Consider the following 21,053-nt stretch of genomic DNA (forward strand, 5'->3'; position numbering starts at 1 on the left):
TCTGGCCTTTGTAGCGAGAGCTTTGCCTGAGGTGGGCATGCAGGATTGGGTAGCATTTTGTTTGACATGCTTGGTGTTGAAGGATGATCAAATAAATGTAGTTACTGGGAATGCTAAAGAGTATTTTTACCTTGAAAACCTATCGTTAGAAGTGAGGGACCAGATCCCCAGCTGACGTGAGTGGTTCTGGCTCCACTGACTTCAGAAGAGCGACACTGACTTACACTAGCTAAGGAGCCAGCCCAAAATAACCAACTGGGTAAAAATGGCGTCTGGTTTTTTGTGGGAGGAGGATTTGCTGTGACATAGTTACTATGGCAGGTAGCCATATCTTCCTGTTGAGGCTCAGTAACCTGTAACCCCTCTTTCTCTCACCCTCTGTCTCCAGGATTTAATGCCATGGCTGCAGATGAAAGTGCTACGGAAAAGCAAGTAGGGGAACCAAAAATGACGGCAGATGGTGAAACCAATGGCTCCTGTGAGCGCAACGAAGCTGGTAGCCACCCAAACCCAACTAAAAACACTCAGGACAATACAAAAGTGAGCCAGCAGGACTCCAGTACTAAATTAAATAGGATAGCGGAGAATGGCATTTCGGAGAGAGACAGTGAGACCGGGAAGCAGAACCACATGAAAGCTAATGACTTCACACAGACTTCTGTAACAGGGAGCAATGGATATATTTTAACTAAGCAGATGGCGCAGGAGCAGCCCCTAAGGACTACAGGCACCTTTGCTTCTCTCACTGGCCATGCTGCGAAAACCCTCCCAGGAGGAGCAAGCAAAGGGAGAATTCTGAGCGCCTTTTCTCAGATGCAGGCCACCATGCCAGCCAAGCTCGGGGAGGGGAGTAAGGACATGGATGCTAAAAAAGCCACCGCCACCAACGCTGAAGTCAAGGTCCACAGAGCACGGAAGACCATGCCTAAACCCACACTTAGCCTGGTAACGTATATGCACTGCAGTGAGTTGCTCTGCTGCTAAATGGCCTTGGTTTGTTTTTTTTGGGGGGGGGATGCGTGGGGCATGGTAGCCCAGATCTGAGCCAACCGGTGTAATTTGGAAGTGTCCAGCCAGGTCACTGATCTCTTTCTCCTACAAAGAGGCAGGGGTGATAATATGGTTTATAACTCACTGCTGTTATTAGCTTCACACCTCCCGCTCCCAGTTTGTGTTTCTAAATGTGCAACTGATCAGTGACCTCCCCCAGCATATTTGTGTGAGCTCCGTCATTGCCTTTCAGCCTCAGCTGTGCTGCACCTTCAGCCCTTTTACTAAATCCATGGGGTTGCTTTGGAAACGGATTCCATATAAGGCCAACTCAAAGGAACATCATGCACAACCCCGATGGAAAACTCTGGGAACTTCCCACTGTTTAGTCCTGGGTTTTATTCTGTTGCACATCACTGAGTATCCTGCTACCTCACCAGATCAGTATCCCTTTCTGCAGTTCTTATTTGTTAATTAAACTTATTCATTTATAAAATGTGCCCTTCTGAGTGACTCAGGGTACATGCCCACTACTTAATAAAACATACAGTTCTGCCTTCTCTCAGATTTGGGGCATGGGGAACACCCTATCCTTTCCCCTTTGAGAACTGAGGTGGGCTTTGCTTTGTGCATTAAACATTAGCAAACTCTGGCTCTATCAGATCAGCTAGGCGGGGAATGGTTTCCAGAACTGAGGCCTCTCCACTGAGAATGCTCTGCCACCAGCTCTTCGGCACTTCATGTCTAGGATCTCTTAGCTAAAGCGTCCCAGCTGCCCTCCACTGCTGTAGCTGCTCATGGAGAAAGAGGCAGACTCTTAGCTAGCCAGCACCCAAGTTAGAGAGGGTTTTATAAGCCAGCTTTAACGCTTTGAAGCAATGGGAAGCCAGTGCAGCTGTTGAAGGACTGGTATAACGTGTTCCCTTTAGCTGCCAACATCTTATGCCCCAGATGCAGCTTCCAAATGATCCTCAAGCAGAGCCACAAGTGCTGTAACAGGGCAGCAATCCAGTCTAGAGGTCACAAAGTTGTGGGTCCCTGTGGCGAGGTCTGGATCAGAAAGAAAAGGTCCCAGGCACCTAGCCAGAGGTAGATGGGAAAAGGTCCTGGGAGTTGCCAACACCATCTGTGACTCCGGAAGCAAAGGCACTTCAAGATAGTGCACTCTTGGGCACACAACCTCACTAGGTGGGCAGAAACCACCTCTGCCAGACCTTACCCCAGTTGCCTTCTGTCTTCTCTTGAGTGCACTTCAGTGAGCTCCCTCTCACTCCTGTTCCCATTTCGGCTAGTGATGGGGGAATCGCTACTGCACTTCCAGGTCTGGTGAAAGCACAACATTGAACCACGTCTTATCCAAATAAAGCACTACAGCCAAAACTGCTTTGCCATCTCCCAGGGTGGCCTGTCATACACTTGGATTAAGCAGGTCAGCAACACAAACCCTTGTGGAACCTCACATGGAGAGCGCGATCCCTTGGGGCCGAGGAACAGGAGGAGGCAATTTTTCTGTAAGAGATAAACATCAGGTGAGGGGAGATTACCTCACTGCTCTTGCCTCACTTTGATTTGACTGTAAATCAGAATAGCTTGTACCTGAACCCACAAGGCTGCGGGTTTGTTTTAGAAAGCTGGGGGTTTAACATTTGCAAGCAATTGCATGGCTGAATTTACGTGCACAGTTACTGTGATCGCTTGTGCACACGGCTGTTTATGGTCATTGGCAATCGCAGTAACGGCACAAAAATTAGGCATGCAGTTGTGCGCACTGGTTTTTTAACATCACATCCTCAAGAACTCTCCCCATTTAGTTTTGGTCAAGAGAGAAGCAAAATACACAATAAGACCAAGCCAGTGGGTGTTGAATAATTGTCTGTCTGTGCTCAGGCCGTTGCATCTGACTTTTGAGCACAGGGTTTTTATCTGGTCTAGTTTCTACAGACAACAAAACATCTGCTCAATTCAGCATTCAGGATAGTTATTGACTTTCCCCCCAATGGCTTTTGGCTACATCCAGTTCTGTGTTGAGAAGCACAAAGTCCGGACTAGTTCCCATTTTTCAGTATCCTGGCTCTCTCTCTCTCTCTCTGTCTATATGACCTTCATCACCATAGTATCTCAGTGTCTTTTAAAGTATCAGACTCCACCATCACACCTGCCTTTTCCACTTGATAAGTAAAGCACCTAAGTTGCAGGTGGCACAGCCTTAGCAATAAGTCATTACCCTTTGGAGATCAAGCAGCAGACGAGCGGGTGGAAGACTGCAGCTTCCACGTTTTCATGTTCAGAGCATTGTTTTATTCCTGCTAGATCCTTGTGTTACCCGAGCCAAGGATAGGAAAAAATTAGGATTCCTTAGTCCTCAAATTGTAGAATCTTTTCTCCTGGCCTCTGCAAAAATTGGTTGGGAAGAGAGAGTTGCTTCTTGGACTTCAGTCCCCCTCAAGCAAACTTGGCATCCCCTTTCTGTGTGAATTGGGTGATCTTTGGTAGAAACAAAACAGGTGGAGATTGAGTGTTTCTCCACCTGGGAGTCACTCTCAGAACCAGAAAAGCAGCTAGGAACCAAAACACAGCCATAGATTTAATTGCTACAGGTCTATGGTGATTTTGTTTTAAAATACTGGTATTTGTAAAGCATCAGCCCAACCACTGTGTTGCATGCATGTCCTTGCATCTTTTACCCCACGTGAGAGTTTTTTCTTTTCTGCTTTGTCCACCTACAGCTTCATCAGGCACATGAAAGGCTTTGCGAGAGGAGGAAATGGGCCAAAAGGAAGCTGGTTGTAGGTTTTAGGCTCAAATGCTTTCAGAACGCTTCTGTTGATCATATATTTTCTGGGTAAAGAACCCCATACTCTGCCCCACTGGCATGAAAATTTAAACCCCTTATCAAACTTAACTTCATTTTCACAACTCTAGAAGAGCCTAAGAACTTTGATAGTAAAACTCTCCTTGTATTTTATCTATTGAAATACAAAAAGCAGTGTTATCTGGTGGTTAGATCAGGGCATGGCGTCAGGAGACCTAGGTTCTGTTGCTAACACTGAGGCTGGGTCTACACTAAAAAATTAAGTTGACCCAGGTACGTCACTCGGGTGTGAAAAATCCACACCTGTGAGTGATGTACTTAAGTCGACCTATCTTCCAGTGTAGACAGCACTAGGTCGACGGAAGAGTTAGTACATGACCTCAGGCAAATGACTTTCCCTCCCTGTGCCTCAGTTTCCTTTTCCATAAAACAGGGATAATGATGGTGTAAATGGTTAAGGACCCCAGACAAAAGATGCTGTGTCATTACAAAGTGTTGTTTGTTATATCAATGGTATATTACAGCCTGGTACCAAACTCCTTCCATGCTCTCCTATTTAGTCCACATGTTCAGAGAGTCCTAGGGAGTTCTAGCACTTGACTAACTAAGAATAGACAATTACAAATCACCAGCCAGCGAGCATCTAGGATGCATTCAACTGTCAGAACATGGGGGAATCCTGATTGAAGTGATTGACTTTCAAGTGGAACGTTCCATGAGAGCAGAAAGGATAGTCTCTCCTGAAGGAAAATGAACTGTACATAACCAAAAAATGTAGATAACCCAAACAGTCATGAAGAAAAGAATGAGATCTAATTATAAATGCTCCTAAGGATTTGTCTAAACACAGAATTGCACCAGTTTAACATAACTTAAGGGCTTATTTACACTTGAAAATTAATGCGAATTAAGGTAGGGTGTGAATTTAAAGTGCAATAGCTGTTGTTGAATAACTCCATGTCTGGGCACTCTTATTCTGGAACAAGAGTGTCCACACATGGAGTTATTCCGAATAGCTATTCTACTTTAAGTTCACACTCTAAATGAATTCCCAGTACTTTTCAAGTGTAGACAGTGAAGTTAACAACTCTGTGTAGTCAAGCTCTAAATCCGTTTTTTAAACTGAAGTTAAACTGGTTCAATTTTGTGTGTGGACACTCTTACGCTGGTTTAAACATGGCTTGTATCTCTTTAACTTGTGTGGCAAGCTAAACCGATATAAGCCAAGTTTAAACTGATATAAGGGTGTCCACACATGGGTCAACTTTAATCTAAAATCACATCTTTGGGCTATGTGTACGCTACAGACCTTAGAGCGGAACAGCTGTACCGATGCAGCTGCGCCGCAGGAAGCTTTCCATGTAGCTGCTCTGTGCCGGTGGGAGAGAGCTCTTCTGACGACATAGCGTGTGCACACTACCACGTATGCCAGTGAAACTTGTCACTCAAGGAGGTGTTTTTTTCGCACCTCTGAGCGACATAAGTTTTGCCGACATAAGTGATAGTGTAGATATAGTCATAGCTTGGTAGGTGCAACTTTACATGTAGACGCGGTCTAAGAGTGCCAGTCGGAGTCTAAGTACTGTGGCGTGTCTGCTATGGATAGTTAGCGTTGCAGTGTCCCCATCCGTACCGTTCCAGGTTAACATTTGAAAGCTGGGCCACCACCAAAACCCTCTACGGCATGTTTGAATTTCAATAAAGAAAATGGGAATTCTCTGCCAACCCTAATGTAAATGTGTAGCTTGAATACTACAGTCCTTCAGCTTTTTGGTGTAGTCTGTGATATATTTTACTGGCTTGATAGTCTGGGCTTGAATCTCATTTACACTAACTCCAATTATCAGAGGTTGATATGCAAGATGAGGCCCTGACTATAAGGTCCAGAGGCAGCACATTGGTTGGAATCTTGTAGCCCCTCCATGTCCCAGCATCTGGGGAAGGAAGGGAGATGGGCTGCTTACTGAGTGCTGCCTCTGGACCCGGCTGCTCTGGCTTACTGGGGCTAGGCCCCTGGCTAGTTGGTTAGGTTTTCAAGCCCCTGGCTAACAGAGTGTTTGAGACAGAAGTGCCCGAAGCCTTATGTTTTACTGAGAAATGTGACAGGCAGCCCAGCCTGAAAGAGCTTATATGCGTAAGCTGGAGATGGGTATATTGGATGTCAAGGATGGATGGCAAGATCCTGCTGATGTGCTCTCTGAAACTGCCCTCTTGTTAAATGATTTGTGCTGGAGGATTTACCAGTGTATTGTCACTGACACAGTGATATGGTTTTAGTCTTGTATTCTTTCCTTGCTAGTAACTTGGTGGGTAACGAAGGGCCTCTTAATTGTCTGGTTCTGGGCAGAATGCTGTGTGCCATGCTGGCCCAGGGCTTAATTAGTTGCTTTGCCTCTGGAAAAACTGAGGTACTCCATCTTTGTCATTTTTAATAACTCCCCCTACTGTTCTAAGGGAGCTGCATGCCAATAACACGCACCTAATCAATCCCATTAAAGCATTCAGCTATACAATGAATCTTTCATCTCATAAGTGTGCTCCTGTTCTGACATCAGCAGCTTTCTCATCTGCTCTCCTGAGGCGCAGAGAAAAGATCCCGTTCAGTCCTGCCTCCTCTGTGTCTAGATCTGGGCATCTTCTGAAACCCATGCTAGACATGAGCGTGTCTTCCTTTGGCTCCCTGACTGCCTCCACTGTGCCTTGCATGGGAGAATCTGTAGCCTCTCAGGTGAGGTGTAACTGATGCTCTATGGGAAAATGCATTATTTAGAACAGTGGTTCTCAACCTGTGGTTGGGTCCACGGACTTCGTCAAAGGGGTCTGTGAAAGACTTAGACTGAAAGCTGACGGAACAGAGTTCAACTATATATACAGACAACAGGTTTCCTCAGAAGTCTGCACCTCACCTCCATTCGAAATTTTTTAGGGGTCCGCAAATGAAAAAAGGTTGAGAACTACTGGTTTAGAGCGCGTTCTTCCACATTGCTTTTGCCTGGTGTAACTCTGTTAACTTCAATGGATCTTGGTGCTACTCTGCACACTGCTTTCTCTTTGTGCGGTGTTAGGATAGCATGAAGGCTGCCATAAGTTACGCCAGACAGTAATGGCCCCAAGAGACTGAATATCTGACACAGTGTGGGGATATCCTGACCACTTTTCTCTCTCTCTCTGAGGTATAAATGAGAGTAGAACCAGTCTTAGATATATTTTTTTTAGCTCCTTTATAAAAATAACAAACAAAAAAAGAACCCCTGGGCCAAAACTCTTTCATGAGAACAATAAATAAAATTGCTGTGGATTCAACACACCTACATCATTATTGACCTACTCCAGCTCTATGTACTTGTCCTCTTATCCTGTGTAGTCAGGGGACAGAGTTCAAGGCTTCAGCTATAGTGGGGGACTGGATGGATTCGTGCACTGGAAATGAGATATAGAGCTTTTAACCTCTAGGTTCCCAGTTTAAATCCCATCAGAAGAGGTGTCAGCTGAATGTTGTTCTGCTCTCTGATGAACTTACATGAAACAAGATGATTTCAGTCCAGGTTCCAGGGCTAAGGGTCTGTAGCATTAAGAGTGCACAGAGTCAGCATTCATCTCCTTATTGGCATTCTCAGCAAATAAACCTACCACTGTCTGGGCTGTGGAAGTTGCATACCCATTTCACTTCTTCGGAGGCGGCCACTCAAGGTCAGGGTCAGGGCAAATTAGCTTATCCTATCCTGTGGATAAAAGGAGCACCTCAGACTCCAGGTTTATTTATCCTGAATCTTTCACAAGCGCTGAGGCCAGGTCTGCATTACAGGCTTCTGCGGGCATAGTTGTGTTGGTCAGGGTTGTGATGAGTCATGATCCCTGACCGGCATAGCTGTGCCGGCAGAAGCCTCTAGTGTATGTGCGCTTTGCTGTATAGCTAGTTTCCCTCGAGTATGTTTTCCTCTGCTGATATGGCTGTGTCTGCCAGGAGCACTTGGCTCGGACTGTATACCAGTGTTCCTATACTAGTAAAGTGACATGGCCTTAATCTCACATGCTCTCAGAATTCCAAAGGGGGCAATTGGAGGAAAAATCCAATACATCTGCCACATGAAGGGGAGGAATTTGGACTTTCAGGAAATGAGGTAGATTTGTATTAGGACTTGATGATGGCAAACTGGATGAAGGAATATTGGCTGGTTAATTACTCACCACCAGCTTTGTCCTTGTTCCCAGGCTAATATTTGAGAATACCTCTCTTTGTACTTCCCCAGCTTTGGATAGTATTAAACTGGTTGTAACTTCTCAAGTCCTCTGCCTGGCTACCAGGAGCTGAGAGACCAGGTGGGAGCTGGGCTTCCAGTGGGGAGCTCCATACTGAGCTGAGAGCCCAGGTGGCAGCCCCCCGCACTGCCCCTCTTAAGTCGGTGCAAGCACTCCTGGTGAGGATGCGCACCACCGACAAAAGGAGGGTCGTGTGGGCCTGAAAAACCGCAGTAATTACTGCGGTGGTTTTATGTCAACTTAACTTAAATTTGTAGTGTAGACATGCCCTGGGATGTGTTAGAGGAGGTGGGTCCTTCCAGAACAGGGGTGAGGCACATTGTTGCAGATAGTATGGTAGCCTTGCTCTTTGTACCTGCTCTGCAATAGAAGCCCTCCCTTTCTGTGCTCTTAGCCGGATGCGTTTCTCCCCAATAGTAAATTCACTTTAGCCAAGTGTGTGGGGTTTATTTTAAAATTTTCACTAAAATGTCCCTGCTCCTAGCCATAGGTCTGAGCTGAAGTATCTATTCCTTTGTGTTAAAAAGCAAGGAAGGGAACTTTACCTGGCTCAGAGCCTCGGGTAGTGACTTCTACAATTACAGCTGACAACACTGCATTGTATGTGACACCATTCTGCTGCAGCAGCACAGAGCCTACAAGGAAGAAGCAAAACATGTGTCAGAAGAAACAGGAGAACTTTCTCCCACAAGATTCCCATTTGAGAGATGCACATGGGCAGGAGAGAAGGTCTGAATAGTGCAGACACTTGCAACTCATCTGTTTTGGCAGAGCAATTCTGGGCAAGTGCAGGGTGGCAGTTGCACGCCAGAGCATTGGCCTGGCAGTGAAGGGTACAATTGAATAGGGTTGCTTGAGCCAGCTCTGGGACTGCTAGATCAGACTATAAGGACATTTTAGGTTGACTGTCAGAAGCTCCATGACAAGATGAGGTGGGCTGTGAAAGTATCCTCTGGAAACATTTATGATTGGACAGGACAGAGCACAAGAAACTGCTGTAGGGTACAATTCCACACTAGTTTCCAGGGATTGGACCAGAGGAATGAATAGAATTTATAGCAATTAGAACTGGAAAAGCTCTAAGTGGAATTGTCCATAGAACATGTATAATGATCTTGCAGAAAGCCCAGAGTTTCATAGCGGGAACAAGGAAGGGGCAATGCCTTATTTCTTTTGCCTTACTCTTCTCCATCGTCTGGCTGAGTTTGGGGAAGGGAGAGAAAATTGATCATGCTTTCAAATCTTTGCTGATCCTTGTTAACCAAATCTCTCCTATCCAGGATTGTCCTCACTGGGGCTGCTAAAATCTTCTATCCAGTCAGGCCTCCCAAGAGAGAACCAGTAGCATCGCTCCATTTAAATACTTTCTGTCACTTAGTATTGAGATGTGTGTCTCCAGATAGTAGGTTCAGGGAGTTCCCTACCCACTGGAGTTCCAGTAATTCAAATCTTACAAGACCGAATTCAATTTGCATAATATTTTGCGGGATTGACATTAAGAGTTGCTATTTGCCAACAGCTACCATGCAGCAGTATCTGAGCTGCCTTAGTGACTTCTCTACTGTAATTACAGGAAAACAAAGCAAATAGCGTATTTCTTTTTAATTTGTTCTTTGTGTTGATCCTGGCAAACTCTTGCCTCCATTCTTCTGTGATCTAGTTGACAATTCTCAATGTTTTCAGTCCATCCATCCAGATGAAGATGCATCTGACTGCAGCCCAATGCAAGGTCATACATTTAGGGACAAAGAATATAGGCTATAGGATGGGAGACTGTATTCTGGAAAACAGTGATTCTTCAAAGGATTTAGGAGCCAAGGTAGATAACCAACTGATACAAGCTTTCAGTGTGATGCTGTGGCTAATAGGGTTTACGTGATCCTTGGATGTATAAACGGGGAATATCGAGCAGACATATATGGCATCGCTGAGACTAATATTGGAAGACTTGTGTTCTGGTATTCACATTTTTTAAAGGATGTAGAAAAATTGGAAAGGGCCACTCACAAGAATGATTTGAGGTCTAGAAAATGAGCTTCTTATGTTTAATTTAATTTATCCATGTAATTTATCAGAGAGGACATGAAGAGGTGACTCGATCATGCTCTGTACGTATCTACACCAGGAGAAGATTTCTGGTGATGGAGTGTTGTTTAATCTAGCGCAGAGAGGCTAGATTTCTTAACCGGGAGGGTCATGAACCATTTGAACAGCTGACCAAGGAACGTGGTAGCTGCTTCGTCGCTCGGAGTCTCTAAGTCAGGACTGGCTGGCTTTTGAAGAGATGTGCTGTAACTCAGCCAGCAGCTCTGGGCTTGGTGCAGGGACCTAGGTGAAATTCGGTGGCCTGCTTCATGCAGGTCGGACTTGATGTTCATAATGATCCCTTTTGGCCTTGAAATCTGTGACCAGTTTCTCGTTTCCTGCCAGCAATGCTCCCTCGGCAGATTAGAGGAGTCCATCATTTCTCCCTTTTTTTCTCAAGGCCTTGTTACTTGAAAGCAGCATCTGAGAATGGGGCCCTGATCCTAGACTGATAGGGGCGTAAAAAAGTCTTCCTTGTCTGGCTTCCTTTTTCTGTTTGGGCGTTTTAGCTCTCTGTCCAGCGCTCCTGTACCAGAAGCCTCCCTGTCCCAAACGGAGCAGCACTGAAACATCCCAAAGCTTGTGATCTTACAAGAATGCATTAGGATTTCGGTAGCACCTTTGATCAAAGAACCTTGGGCTTCACAGCCTCACAACCTGCTTCCCCCCGAGGCCCATTTGGTATCTAACCGCATTGACGGATGGCTTAGCGGAGGCCCAGAGAAGTTTGAATGGGCCAGTATTGAGCAGAGCAAAGCCAGCATAAAATACCACTGCATCAGAATGGTCACATTCTACACCCACTCTGTTCCGGTGTAAATGAGAGCCCAAGGAGCAGGGCAACAGGGAATCAGGCCCTAGGAATACTGGTGCTCAATCTCTGCAGTAGCCACTAGACAGGCTTAATCCAAGCCTTTGTTTTGCATCTCCACGTCATGCAAAACAATTAAACGCCTTCTTTCCTCCATTCCGGGTTGTTTATTAGATAGCAGTCATGGACCAGAACCTCATCGTGCTAGATGCTGTAAAACCACAGAGCAATCCTCTTCCAGTGTTACACGCAGTGTGGTAAACCATAGTAGACTGCTTCTCTGGAAGACTGTGTTGCCTCTGCCCATCCACCCTGTCACATACGGACCTCATTACAGATGTGTGTCAGGGAGCAGGCAGAGCTGTTGCATTAACTCCTCTCCTCCAGGGGTGACCAAAGGCCTGTGTAAATAGCATCTGCTGCTTTCCATTATTTACACATGCTTTGGATCAGTCTCTCTCCGCTAGACACCTTCAAAAGGAGCTGGACTCACTGAGTGGAGGAGCAGTGGGCTGCCAGAGTGCTGCGGGGATTAGGCAAAGAAGTGTTCGGTGGAGGAGATTGGTGTGGGAGGTAAAAGCAGTCGGATAAATGACTGGGTCTGTGTGCTTCTGCTTTGAATGTAGGACCCCCCCCCCCAATGGGTGAGGGGGGAAGGAGAGTGGGTGCGTGCGCGCGCGTTTTCCTTTTGAATGTAACTCGTAACCTTTGACCTGGATGCAGAGGCTCATTTTAATCTCTGTTTTCCAGCATGCAAGTAAAGACCCCAAAGAAGCGAGAGACACCAGAGATCAAAAAGAATCCAAGGAGGAAGGCAACAAAAACGTCTTGGAGTTTGGCAAGCCCCCACCGTTGCCCCCTTTCCCAGGCCTTCATCAGTCACTACCTCAGAACCAGAGCTATGTGGCCACCACAAAATCTCAGACAGGTAAAAAGGACAGAGCCAAATAATAATAATAATTCAAAAATCCCCTTTTATTGTGCTTGGGAAGAGACACTGTCAGGCTGGTGGGGGGGTCTGCTAAAAGTTGCTCTGCTGTGGCCTTCTCTCCACTGTCTTTTGCCCCTAAAGTTCCCCTCTGTTGCTAGCCCAAGTGGAAGTGCCAGTGTGGATCAGACCCATGCAGTTGCCATTGTATTAACCACCGTGTTGCTGTGCCCTGCTCTGAGGTGTGTGTGTTAAAACGCTAGCAGCCTGCCTTTGCTAGCACGAGTGGAACAACAGAGATGGGGAATTTTGGCAGCAGGGGAGGGAGGGCATAGACACCGCCTGTATCTTTGGGCCCCCCCTGCATTACAAATACGTATTTAATCAAAAATATGACCAAATATCACTTATTCTGGGCAATGTAGGCAGAAAAAAACTATTGTATGTTAAAAGCATGTTAGAGAACCATGGTTTTTCCCTAGTTCGATATGGAGGAGGCGATCCTTGCCCTTTTATGCGCCAGCCCCTTTAAGAGAAACACAAGAGCTCGAGCAGAGTAAATGAGGTCCAGTGTATCCCGCTGGAGGAGATTTTCCTCCAGCGCAGGCATTGCAGACGAAAGCAGTAGAGCTGCCCTCCCAGGACCCGTTTGGAACCCCAGCGTAAGGAGCGCGTTGGGGGCAGGAATGCAGTCCACAACACTAGAGATTCTGGGCAGGGCTGCAGCCCATCAGGTGTCTGAGTTATTCTGGGGGCCTCTCCGGTCACCTGGGGAACCCCAGTATTGGGAGGACATAAAGGCAGCTTAAAGCTGCTTTAGTGCCTCTTCCCAGGGCTGCAAGCTCTGTGCTCTGCTGCTTAGAGGTACAGCACTGAATCTCACCACCTAGGCTGAGACGTGGTTCTCTTACATAGTTGTACCATATGTTTTTATGCCTACACTTGGGAGAATAAACCATGTTATAACATGACTTGGCCACAGTCAGTTGATTTTGAGACGGTAGGTGGGGCCTAAAAAGACTAAATTAAATGAAGCTGGGAAAACGACTCGTGCTTCTAAATCACTTCGATGCTTTTGAAAATCCCATCCTTATTCTTCTTCTACAGCTGCCAGTTTGTACCACTTGCAGATTTGTGGAACTTACTGTCGTTATAGGGGTATGTCATGGCACAGGTCAGAGTGAAGTTTCAGGGCCTGATCCCAAAGAACCAAAGCACCTAAGATAAACAATTAGCACTCCTTTGACACCCCAAATTCCCTTTGACTCCTCTTAGGGTTTTGACTGAGCAAGACTGGCAGGACTTGTAAGGATGATGCTGTTTGCCTCCTACACCACGGACCATGTGCTAGCCTGCAGCCTTTGGACAGCTCAGGGGCTAGTCCTGCAGTCCTTGTTGAAGCTGCCTCCCCATCCGAGGGAATTCTGTGTAACTAACATGGGGAGGACTCTGCTGGCTGTAGTGTTTATGGAGGGATGCAATAGAAGCCAGGTGGAGTTTTAGAAGGGGAGAGATCAAGAGTTTGAGAATGGAATGGGTGAGTGAAAATCCCCAGTGTAAACAAGTATCTTGAACCTCGGTGTTCAGATATTGACAGTCTGTTGTAGCTTTGGTGTTCTGCTTCACTGAGAATGTAGAGGGCAGGGCACCTGTGCCTTCCATCACAATCTCCCACTTCCCTTGGGTGCTGAAGGCAGTCATGGGCAGACATTTCATTTACTCACTTACACTCTAGGGTGAAGCTGTTTACAATAGGCAAATTTGTAGCCCTTCAGTTGTCACATGGGATATTGCTACACCGAAGGCTTTCTTTGGGATTGCTATAGCTGCTAATACACAATTTCATAGGATTCTGATGGTAGTTTACTACTGGTTTCTGCTTATTACGAAGTGTAGCTTTGTAATAACAATAACTTGTATTAACACATCTCTTTTAAAGAGAAGCCTCTTTAACATCCTTTAAGTGAAATGTTTAAAGTAAAATGAGATGCAAGGGAATGTTCTAAAGGAACTGAGAGCTCACAACAAGAGAGCAATAATGTTGACTCCCAAGATAGCCATTCCCTGGGCTTACATTATTCTTCAAAGAGCCAGAACCAAATCTGCATGTGACGTGTGTTCTCCCAAGACAACGTGAGGCACTGAGGTGTGATCTCTGATTTGTCTAGAGGGCTGAAGAGAGGCTAACAAAATTAAGGGTTGAATACAGGCTTTTAAGGAAGAGAACTGAAACTTTGGTGCAAGGTTTAAAGTGAAGTTAAATAACAGCCATCTCCGTATTCAATATCTCTGCTCCCTGTGTGTTCTCAAGTTGTTCTTGATCACTTTCCTGGTTAAAACATATGTTATTACTCCTGTAGGCTCTGAGAGCAAGCTGGGGTCTATTCTGCCTCCTGCATCATCAGCAGAACTGCCCGCTAAGTTCTGAAAGAGAGACTCTGTATTGCTGGGCTGGTGGTGATGTAAGGAGCAGGAAGAATTTGGGGGCGGGGCAGGGGAATGTCAGAACATAGGTTGAGTTTGCGACTTTGACGGAAACACGTGCGTACATGCACACAAACTCTTTTGGTTGACCTGTAAGTGGAGCAGTGGGTCCCAGAAGCCCTTATGTTTGTTCTCTGTGTTGTTTTTCTGCCCGTAACCTCATTTTTAAAGCACTCGAATGGCATCTCTTCTGCTTTCCATGCTTTCTCCTTCCCATCCTGAATCTGCTTTGCATTTTATTCCCCCCCGCCAGCTGCTGCAGTATCCCGGAAGAAAAAGCGGAGAATGGGAACCTATAGCCTGGTTCCCAAGAAAAAGACCAAAGTGTTAAAACAGAGAACGATGATTGAGATGTTTAAGAGCATAACTCATTCCACTGCGGGTGCCAAGGTAAGGGCCGAGCTAGACCTGCTGCTTACTTGCTTCTTGGGGGAATAAAGTGTTTGACTCTTTCATCCATGTATATTTTGCATTGGGAGATCAGCTCCATGTGCAGACTTGCAACTATGGCAGCTCATTGTAGATCTGTAATTCATTCTTTACAACTGCATTCTCACTGTAACAATTTCCTGCCATTCTAAGGCTGGTGGTTGGGAACGTTCTGCTAATGGGCAGTTACAGGGAGTCTTCTCAGGTGTCGTGTGTCAAGAGACCTTGAACAAATGAAAACAACCCCTTTCTGATTTTTTTTGTTGCTTCCCCTTTCTCTGTGATTTTCTTGGAACTGGGGATTTCTCAAGGTGACCTTGACAAATGTTTCTGCTTTGGAGCCCTCAGGAGAGTCATCCCTCGTGTTAGTGCTTGAGGTTGCAAGGGGAAAAAGGCAGGTGATTTTAAAAGGTGGGATTCGGACTGGCCTAACTGTGCTCCCACTGCAGTTCATACAAGGGGAGTTTTACCATTAAATTCAGTGAGAGCTGAAAATCCCAACCTGGGTGTTAGAACTTCTTTTCCTTTCAGAGGAACCCTCCCTGGGTCCTTGAGATGACACAGTGGAACTGTCCCTTTGTGAAATAAATTAGATGCTTTCAGTTAACTGGTCAATCTTTACTCATGATTACGCCTAGTAAGCATCAGGGCTGACCAGCGACCCTGCCATTAACACACTGTACTGCCACAAGAGCCCAGCGTTACTCCTGTTGGCATCTCGTCCTCCAGGTTGATAGGGCTAGGTTGCTTGTGGCAAAATCTCTGTCCAGATGCATTAGCAGCCATACTGGGTTCTGAGGGAAAGCTCGTCCGGTAATCAATCCGCAGCAGGTGTCCTGGTACAAAGAAGATGATGCGAATCTGTGGTTAGATGCAATGGGCCAGTAGTATGAGTTGCTGTGACCTTCCTGGTTTATGTACTTGGGTATGTTTCAGGGTGAAAAGGACCTAATTGACATCAGCCCTCACATGAATGGGGAGAGCATAGAGGTGGACTCTGAAGAGGAAGACTCTGATGACCTGGAAGAGGAAGACGAACATGGAGCTGAACAGTCCGCCGCATTTCCCGCAGAGGACAACAGGACCTCTAAGGAGGGCTCATCTGATGCCGACAATGCCAGAAAGGTATTTGGATGCCTTTCGAGTGACTGTGAAAGAGCTGAAAGGGGATTTTTGTACATAGGGACAGGACAGAGAAAGAGAGGAACCAAAGTTCACAGCATGAAGTGAGGACGTTTCTAGGACCTAGCACTTGAGGTGGCAGAGAACAGGGCTATGGAAGCAAAGGACCCTGGTGACCTGCCTCTTCTCCTTGCCTGCTGTAGGGATTCTGAAATTGGGGCATTGCCATACAGGATTGTTTAGTCTCATAGCCTGTCTCGGGACAGTGACCAGAACCAGAGGCTTGAGAGATAGAAGCAGAAACCCCATAATAGACAGTCATAACATTAACTTCTTAAAGAGAAAGTTTCTTCCTAATCCTCTTCAGTTATAGGCTGTTTTATATCCTGAAGCATGAGGGTTTATATTTGAAGCAGTAAAACCCAGATGCACCAAACATCGCCCTATCTGTTCATATCACCGCTCCTGAGTGGCTGGATCTTTATATATTAGTAGGAGCCAAACAGATGGCGAAGACATGATGCTGGCCCTGCTTTTGGGAAGCCACAAAAGGTTATGATCCTCACGCTGGGTAGCAAAGCTTTTCCTTGTGCTGGAAGTGGAGCTTCCAGTCCTGCCCCAGTACATGTGCCCCTGCTGTGAGTTAACAGACGAAGGGTTCTTGCTTTGGGAAGTGAGTTCTGTTAGTTCACGTTCTGGCTAGAACATGGATGGTGCTTGGTGACAGAAACCTTGTGGTTGCATGATGAGGAAGGTGCCTTGGTTTGAAATAGCTGACATGGCCAACTCTTTCTCTTCTTGGGGGGATGCTGACTATAGATGGAAGATGGTGAATCTGAGGAGGAACAAGAGTCTGGAGAATCTGGGGAGGAGGAGGAAGATGGAGATGAATCTGACTTGGTAAGCCAGGCTGCGAGATGTTTCTTTTCAGTCTTTGCCCTGTACACTTTGCCTGAGACAGAAAGAAGCACCATGGTTCCCTGCCAGTGTGATGGAATCACTGTCTGAAACCCAGTGGAACTACCCACACGGGTGCCATATTTTCCATAATGTCCATGATTTGCAATAGAACCAGTTGCCTTCTGATGCTCACTAATGAGCTTTTGTTTGTTCGCTGTTTTCAGCAAGGTGCTGACTAGTTTCTTCTCATGTTTTAATGTTAATGGAAATATTTGATGGTTCCTCTTAAGTTCTTCCTTAGATACAGACCTGGCAGTTGGAATGAGTCTATAACATTTTTTTTTTATACGCTGAAATTGAACCCTCCTTTTCAGAACACTGTTGAGTTCATTCATTAAGCCGTGGCCCCAGCCCTCCCTGGGCCCTGTGAGCCACAGAACACATCAAAGAAGAGGGATTTAGGCTTATGAACAACACACAGAGTCACCTGCCTCAAGCAAAATGGGGAGATAATTGCACTTTTTTTACAGTGTCAAAATTTTTGTGCTTTTTGGGTGCCCACCTTGAGATGTCTCACGGGAATTTGGTTTTCATACAGTGCTGACTTGCCTCTACCCCCTCTGAAAATCAGGCCCCCTTTTAAGGCATCCAGAATCACTAGTCACTTATGCATCCGACGCAGTGGGGATTCACCCACAAAAGCTCATGCTCCAATACGTCTGTTAGTCTATAAGTTGCCACAGGACTCTTTGCCGCTTTTACAGGTCCAGACTAACACAGCCACCCCTCTGATACTAATCACTTATGAAAATCTTTAGCCTCAGTCGTTTCTTTCAATTATTTGCATAGTCAGTTTATCTGGCTGAGCAGAAGGTTGAAGGTGGAACAAATTGCAACAAGTATCGTTTCTGTTAAGTTGGGGAGGGAAGGGAAAGTCAGGTCCTGGTCAGTAGTAATGCACCCTGGCATTGGCTTGTTTCTGGCTTCCAGAATAGCTTTTCCTGGGCAGTTCCTTGATGTATCTCATTATCCCTTCTGGGACAATTCCCGGGGTTGGATTTTGATCTGTAAAGGCCTTTGTGGTTTGGATCCTGGCTGTCTGAGTGACCACTGCTCTCCCAGTGAGCCATTAGGGAAGAATGAGCAGCAGAAGCATTTGACTGAGTGTCCCTATAGTTAAACATCTGGAGCTCAGTGTAGTCAGCAGAGAGCCCTTGGCTCTGTACCGTTCTCCTCCCGTTGGTCAGTAGGAGTCTGAACCTGCCCTGGGGAGCAAGAATTCAGTATCTGATATTTTCCGAGTGGTTCCGGTGTGAGGGTAGAGAGTGGTACAGAGTATTTTGAGGAGGAAGACCGTGTAGATCTGCAACCTCTTCCTTGACTGAAGTGGGAGTTGGGTTGGGCTGTTAATGGGATGTCAACTTAAATTTGAACACAGACTTAGAGGCTTACATTTTCAAGGCTGCCTGAGAGATTTGGATGCTTTGACCACCAAGCCTGGAGTATGTTGTATAAGCAAATTACATACATTAAGCAGTAAATCAACCTGGATTTGTAGACATCACTGATGAGACTGGCCTCCAGAGAGCTGGATGCTCTCTCTCTGTGGTGAGTGTGGTTAGGCTGTGTGTATACCCAGTACCTTGCCCTAGAAAAGCACGTTGAAAGTGAAGTGTGCACTGTTTTAATGATGGAAAAATGTGCCTGCAAATGTGTATCTAGTAAGCTCTAGAGACTTCTTAGCACCACTTTGATTTCAAACCCTGATTCTCAGTTACACTAACTACCCTGACATCACTCGGGTAGTGTAAGTGGCCTTAACATGGGTGGAAATGAGTATTGGGCCACCAGTCCGGGCATGCTTTGTGTGCAAATGGCCTTTCTGGTTATTCAGAGCTCCGAGTCCAGCATCAAGAAGAAACTGCTGAAGAGGAAAGGAAAGACGGACAGCCCGTGGCTGAAACCCACCCGGAAGAGGAGGAGGAGGAATAAAAAGAAACAAGCCAGCGTGTTAGGTAATTGGTTGCGTTTGTCTGCTAACTGTACAGAAACAGGCCTTCCAGGTGAAGACAAAGAATGGTGACCTCTACTCCCAGTTGATTTGTTGCCTTGCCTTTGTAGATGTTAAGGATGATAAGTGGGAGGAGGGAAGGGCTTGAGTGGAAAACGATTACAGGGTAAGAGGTTGCCTCTGTTACCTTGGAATGCATCTCAGGATTTGCCATAGGAACTTACACCAGCATCCTTGTCTTCACCAGCTTTGAAAAAGACACTTAGGGCCAGTTTACACTTGAACTTCAGCTCCGTTAGGGGCCCCAGGTACAAAAGAGCTGTCCCCATGCATTTACTGTGCTGTTTGGTTTTACACCACCAGCACCCCCAAACCACCCACAAAACCTGAACTGTCTGAGATTTTGAAAAGGTTCAGGGGCACAATGGAGCAATATAGAACCATGGTGTAACCAGGGTCGTCGACGCAGCTACTGTTGCAGATAGATGTTGTTATTCAGTATTTGTCTTTTTGTAGCGCCTAGGTGCCCCAGTCATAGGCCAAGACCCCAGCGTGATAGGTGCTGTACAAACGCAGAACAAAACAATCTCTGCCCCCATGAATTTCCCGCACGTGAATCCTCTATACTTCAGAACACCGATGCGCAGCAGCCAGTGATTGTGTGTGCAGCACTTATGGGCACTTCTCCCTTCAGAAAGGAATCAGTAGGTTTTTCAGGTGACATGGCAGATTTGGGAATAACCCCCAGTCTTTGTTCTTCCTCCAAGAGAGCAGAAGAGCCCACAAGCAGAAAGGCTGCATGGGTTTGGGTAGAAGGCAGTGGAGGCAGGTTGGCTGCTGCTCCTTAGGTGAACGTTTCCCAGTTAGTCATGGGATTGTTCTCTTGTCTGCCTCATCCAACCAGAGGAAAGAGTGCCATGATCAGAGCCTGTGCAAGAGAAGGAGCAAATCGGGTGGCTTCTCTGTAGTAAGAATTAAGATCCAAGCAAATCTCACAAATTCATCCAAGTATGCTCAGAAGGGACACAGGGAAACCACCATGTAGACTGGGACTATGCCTGATTTTGAGTATCCCCGTCATATGGAAGCAATGCAAAGTGTGTGGTGATTGGCCTCTTGGCACCTCCACAATGAGGGCAAAGTTCAGAGTGTCAAATTTATTTGACCCAAAATATGCAACGTACTGTGTAGCGTACATTGCTCTTTCTCTCATGAGCTGCTGCGTAGAGAGATTGAAGAGAGGGTGGGTCTGATCAGTTCTTTGGCTGCCGGGTGAAAGAGATTGAGTCTCCAGGAGTACAGCAGTGAAGCGTTTCAGTCAGCTCTGTTATTACAGGTTCGCGCTTCTCCTTCACCATCAAATGGTTTAGCCAATGGGGGAAGCAGTCTTTCTGCTTGCAAACTTTCTGCAGACAGACTGACTTTTACCAACTTCTGTCATAACTGGCTGAGTGAACACGTTTCAGTCCCTGGGTTGGTTCATAGTGTGAAAGCGATCACATCAGTCGTGCCCGGCGTTTCTTTTCCCTGACTGGATGACGGAAACGTTATTAATAGGAAGTGGAGGTGCCAATCACTCCTGGGCAAATAGCTAATACTAAAATTCAGGCCTGGGTCCCGTTGCTGACCTGCAAATACAGGTATTGGCGCGAAAACCAGCTGTTCCCCAGTCATCCAGGGGAACAAAAGCCCGTTGGCACCAATTAGACTAAGTGGTAGGAGCAAGCAAGAAACAAGTGTGAAGATGGGTGAATCTAAAGGGGCTTGAATGCCTGAAAAGATTCCCACATATCCCTTCCCCCCTCCCAAAATCTCGATTCAGCAGCAGCATTGCTTATTTAATGGTAGGACTGGGCACTTACGCTCCCCCTTCCCATTAATCTGGATGTCAGCTGTACCATTCCCTTCCAGTGTTTTTATGTGTACGTTATTGGTTAGTTTGCACTGCCTGGCTGGGGCAGTGGCCTAGAGAGATTGTGGGGTAAGTCAGGGTGAGTTAGGCTTCCATCCCTTTCTCTTGCCATTTAAGCTTCTGCTGCTGATGCAGTACAGCAGCAGACAGATGTGTGTTCGGAAGGCAGGACTTGTTTGTCTCGTTTTATTCTTTTATCGTTACCTAAGTGGAAGTGAAAAATCTACCCGATCATATAGAGAAGGAGATAAGAGATCAGTTGTAACATACGTGCCCAGATGTTAACGTTTTCATTATTCTGTGTGCATC

At 46.2% G+C, this 21,053-nt stretch overlaps 1 protein-coding gene across 21 annotated transcripts in view; it reads left to right on the forward strand.

Moving 5' to 3' along the window:
* Positions 1-21,053, forward strand: part of EHMT1 (euchromatic histone lysine methyltransferase 1) — a 161,532-nt gene that overhangs the window by 92,791 nt on the left and 47,688 nt on the right. For all 21 annotated transcript variants that reach the window (XR_005589869.1, XM_039506314.1, XM_039506323.1 and 18 more), the window contains 6 exons: positions 389-945; positions 11,709-11,886; positions 14,624-14,760; positions 15,736-15,924; positions 16,741-16,821; positions 18,716-18,836. Coding sequence is in view for 20 of the 21 variants with exons in the window: in XM_039506314.1 (XP_039362248.1) it covers positions 389-945; positions 11,709-11,886; positions 14,624-14,760; positions 15,736-15,924; positions 16,741-16,821; positions 18,716-18,836 (1,263 nt within the window). In the remaining variant the exon portion in view is untranslated. The remainder of the gene's footprint in view (positions 1-388; positions 946-11,708; positions 11,887-14,623; positions 14,761-15,735; positions 15,925-16,740; positions 16,822-18,715; positions 18,837-21,053) is intronic.

This window comes from Mauremys reevesii, linkage group 19, assembly GCF_016161935.1.
Source record: "Mauremys reevesii isolate NIE-2019 linkage group 19, ASM1616193v1, whole genome shotgun sequence".
Taxonomy (NCBI): Eukaryota; Metazoa; Chordata; order Testudines; family Geoemydidae; genus Mauremys; species Mauremys reevesii.